Genomic DNA, 4336 nt, shown 5'->3' with positions numbered 1-4336 from the left:
AGACAGCGGAGAGGAAAGAGGGAGGGAGGCGGATCAGGGATTGAGGACTCAAATTGTCCTCAAGCCAACGATTAGTGAGACCTGCCCACACTGAACCACGCTCTCACTTCCCTCTATCTCTCACTCTCTCACTCTCCCTCTATCTCACTTCCCCTCTATCTCTCACTCTCTTTTTCTCACTCTGAAAGACCAGAAAGGCCTGTGTGTTTAATGCAGCTGGCTTCTTTACAGTGGCGATCAATAGCAGCTAGTCCTCGGGCTGTGTTTGAACGCGGTTTTCACTAATGACTGGTGCTGTGTGTTAATTGTTTTCACAAAGGGGCGGGGCTACAGGACGGCACTTGTTATGCAAGGTTGATACAAGGGCACAGGGTTCATAAACGCGTTTGTAGCATTTCATGTGGCGCTTACATTTACATTTAGTCATTTCATGTGGCGCTTCATGACAGGGCGCTACGGCGGTTTGACTGAGAAATCCCTGAAGCGACGTTAACTTAGCCAGATTCTTCGTGACGGTGTAACCGGGGGAGGAAATCCACTCAGAACATACTCAGTGATAGGATTTTAGGAGAAATATTCTACTACCGATATAACATCAGATAAGATGTGCAGCTGCTCCCATGCTTTTTAAAACTATATATATATATATATATATATATATATATATATATATATATATATATATATATATATCTTTCTCTTATAGAGATGAAGACAGAATGACAAAATGTCTAAATTTGTATTTCATGAACGTCGTTTTGGGGTAAAAGCGTCTGCTAAATGAATAACGTGTGAAGAGTGTTTGAGCTACAAGTGAACGGCAGCTATCCCAAACATTCTTATAATTTTTCCTGAAGGCGGGGAAGGATCCTGGGGTGAATAACGTCCGCTGCTTCATGAATAACAAAAGCGCAAAACTCAAACTTCAGCCTCTCGCCAGGTCCTACCAATGAGCGCGCCGCACTTCCCACCGTGACCAATGGCAGCGTCGCTGAACATGGCTGCGCAGGCGTGTGAAGGGCGCTCCTGTTGAAAGTCTCCAGGTTATTGTGCTGCTGGACGGAGGAGTTAGGGAGAGAGCAAGAGTTTCGGGGAGGGAAACCTGACAACAGAAGAAAATACTTTATACGATAGGTTTGTCACACTGAAGTAAATCATATACTTATACTATCAGTAATTCTGAGTTGTTTATGGGATTTATCAAGGACACGGTCTATCTTGACGCGGTTTTTGGTGCCGGAGTCTACTTGTTACCTTTCACGGAAAGCGACTGATAACTTCATGGCTTTGACAGTGACGGACCAAAGCAGCAAATTAAACGGACCATCGACAATTTACAGTTGGATTTGCGCACGAAGAGAAGTCCAACACGGCAAAAGGAACACCGGTACGATGCAACCTAAGGACACAGAATACTCCACGGACGGTTTGCCCAAAGCGTTTCTACACAGTTTGCGGACACTGTTTGACATACTAGACGATGGGAAAAAAGGCTATGTGCACATCTCGGAGATTGAGAGCCGATGGCAGGGAGCGGACACGCGGGACTTGCCCGGCGGGGTTCTGGAGTGCCTGAGGCGGGTTACACCACCTCACGGGTGCCTGACGTTTGAGCGCTTCGTGGCGGGGCTCAGGTACTCGATGCTCAACCCGGACAACCGCCACGTGAAGGCCCAGGCTACTGTGCTCCCGCAACAGGCGCATCCACATCCTAAACAGCATCTGTTACCGCCGCAGAAACCAGCGCCTCTCTCAGCGTGCAGCGTAGCGACACGGAACGAAAACAAAGTTCGTCCACTTGGTCCAAGCAACGGGATCAATATACAGCACCGCGCAACGTCTCTTCAGAGCCGGTCCAGACACGAGGACGGCGGTACCGGATACCCCACAGGTGGTGGTCCCACGCGGTACAACAATGTGGGTTTTGAGAGAACCGGCAGAAGTTTAGAACGGATTCCCATCGTGCCTGAAAGCGGGATATACCGAACGGAGTCGGTTCGTGTTGGTAAACAGGCGCAGGCGCAGCAGTGCAGAGTCCGCTCCATAGAGTCCCTCGCGCTCGAGGCTCCACAGCTCCAAAAACCATGTAAGTTGATCTTCACTCGTGAGCGCGTCCGCCGTCTAATCAGATCTATCAGAACAGGGCCTGTATTCATGTGAGGGAATTTTATTTCATATTTGGAACGCGGGTCTCTAATATGACCAAATGTATGTGACAGTCATCGATATTCACGACTAACCTACTAACCCCGCGGACGAGTGGATGTGAGAAGGGGGTTGACTTGATTCCGTGTTTTTTCAGCTCGTTATCAGGCGGTAGTTAAAACAAGAGTGTTCTGTTACGACGGTGGAGCTCACATCTCTGGTAATCAGATGAGATGGGTTACAGGCGGGTCAACACGCGCTGCTGCCTGAGCACGAGCACACGCACAGTCACACATGTATATACACACACACACACACGCAGACAAACACACATTGAAACACGTGTGTGTTTCCCTAGCGCCCTCCCTGCCAGCAGCAGTCTGGTGGGCAGTTGGAGACAGATGCTACATGAAAGTAGAGGGGCCAGAGTCCCGTGCCCCCCCCCCCCCCCAGGCTCACCAGAGCCCCCCCCCCCCCCAGGCTCACCAGAGCCCCCCCCCCCCCCCCCAGGCTCACCAGAGCCCCCCCCCCCCCAGGCTCACCAGAGCCCCCCCCCCCCCCAGGCTCACCAGAGCCCCCCCCCCCAGGCTCACCAGAGCCCCCCCCCCCCGGCTCACCAGAGCCCCCCCCCCCCGGCTCACCAGAGCCCCCCCCCCCAGGCTCACCAGAGCCCCCCCCCCCCAGGCTCACCAGAGCCCCCCCCCCCCAGGCTCACCAGAGCCCCCCCCCCCCCCCCCCCAGGCTCACCAGAGCCCCCCCCCCCCAGGCTCACCAGAGCCCCCCCCCCCCAGGCTCACCAGAGCCCCCCCCCCCCCAGGCTCACCAGAGCCCCCCCCCCCCAGGCTCACCAGAGCCCCCCCCCCCCCAGGCTCACCAGAGCCCCCCCCCCCCGGCTCACCAGAGCCCCCCCCCCCAGGCTCACCAGAGCCCCCCCCCCCCCCAGGCTCACCAGAGCCCCCCCCCCCCAGGCTCACCAGAGCCCCCCCCCCCCCAGGCTCACCAGAGCCCCCCCCCCCCAGGCTCACCAGAGCCCCCCCCCCCCCAGGCTCACCAGAGCCCCCCCCCCCCCAGGCTCACCAGAGCCCCCCCCCCCCCCCCCCAGGCTCACCAGAGCCCCCCCCCCCCCAGGCTCACCAGAGCCCCCCCCCCCCCAGGCTCACCAGAGCCCCCCCCCCCCCCAGGCTCACCAGAGCCCCCCCCCCCCCCCAGGCTCACCAGAGCCCCCCCCCCCCCAGGCTCACCAGAGCCCCCCCCCCCCCAGGCTCACCAGAGCCCCCCCCCCCCCCCCCCCCAGGCTCACCAGAGCCCCCCCCCCCCCCAGGCTCACCAGAGCCCCCCCCCCCCCAGGCTCACCAGAGCCCCCCCCCCCCCCAGGCTCACCAGAGCCCCCCCCCCCCCCCAGGCTCACCAGAGCCTGTACTCATGGTGAGGCTAACAGTGAGCAGCCAGTCATGACATCAGAGCCCTGATAGGCCTGCTAAATTACTCAGCTCCAGCCAAGGGTGTGTAATTGAGTAATTGACCTCTTTCAAAACAGTGGGTTTGTGTGGGCCTGTTGGCGTATGTGGGGTTGTGCCTGCAAGCGTGCGTGCGTGCGTGCGTGTGTGTGCGTGCGTGTGTGTGTGTGTGTGTGCACATGACAGCACGAGAGCAGTGACATCCCAGTCCAGCTCTGGCCTGGTGGGGTTAGGGGACCAATCAGAAGTGTGGGTCCAGGTCACGTGACCAGAAGCGTGGCGGTGGCATGGTCCTCTGAGGTAGGGAGGCTGGTGAGAGGGAGTAGATGTCTGTAGTTCTAATAGTCCTGCTACTGAAGGGGGGGGGGGGAGAGTGTGTGTGTGGTGTGGGACAGAGCAGGAGTGTGTGTGACATGTGACGAGTGTGTGTGTGTGTGTGACGGGAGTGAGGACCTGTCACAGCGTGCAGATCTAACTGCTGCTGTGAGGAGAGAGGAACATGCCTCAGGGTTAGGCTTCTGCCTGCGCCGGGAGGCAGGTATGCATAGACACACACACACACACACACACACACACACACTCACACTAAGACACATACATACACAAACACACACACACTCTTTTTTTCCCCCACCCAGACCTGTCATTGTGTCATGTCTTCACGGTGAGCTCACCCAGACAAGGACATTCTTCTTCTGCCGTTAGTGCTGAAGGCACCATGACATCACCTGCAG

The 4336-nt window shown here is 57.3% G+C and overlaps 1 protein-coding gene across 1 annotated transcript; it reads left to right on the top strand.

Moving 5' to 3' along the window:
• The first annotated feature begins 1010 nt into the window (after positions 1-1010).
• Positions 1011-2160, top strand: sapcd2 (suppressor APC domain containing 2). Its single transcript, XM_062484794.1, has one exon. It carries the CDS (start codon positions 1282-1284, stop codon positions 2158-2160), a length of 879 nt encoding a protein of 292 aa, XP_062340778.1. The 5' UTR covers positions 1011-1281.
• The last annotated feature ends 2176 nt before the right edge of the window (positions 2161-4336 follow it).

This window comes from Osmerus eperlanus, chromosome 18, assembly GCF_963692335.1.
Source record: "Osmerus eperlanus chromosome 18, fOsmEpe2.1, whole genome shotgun sequence".
Classification (NCBI taxonomy): Eukaryota; Metazoa; Chordata; class Actinopteri; order Osmeriformes; family Osmeridae; genus Osmerus; species Osmerus eperlanus.
Note: the sequence above shows the minus strand (reverse complement) of the source record. Positions and strands in the feature narration are given on the sequence as shown.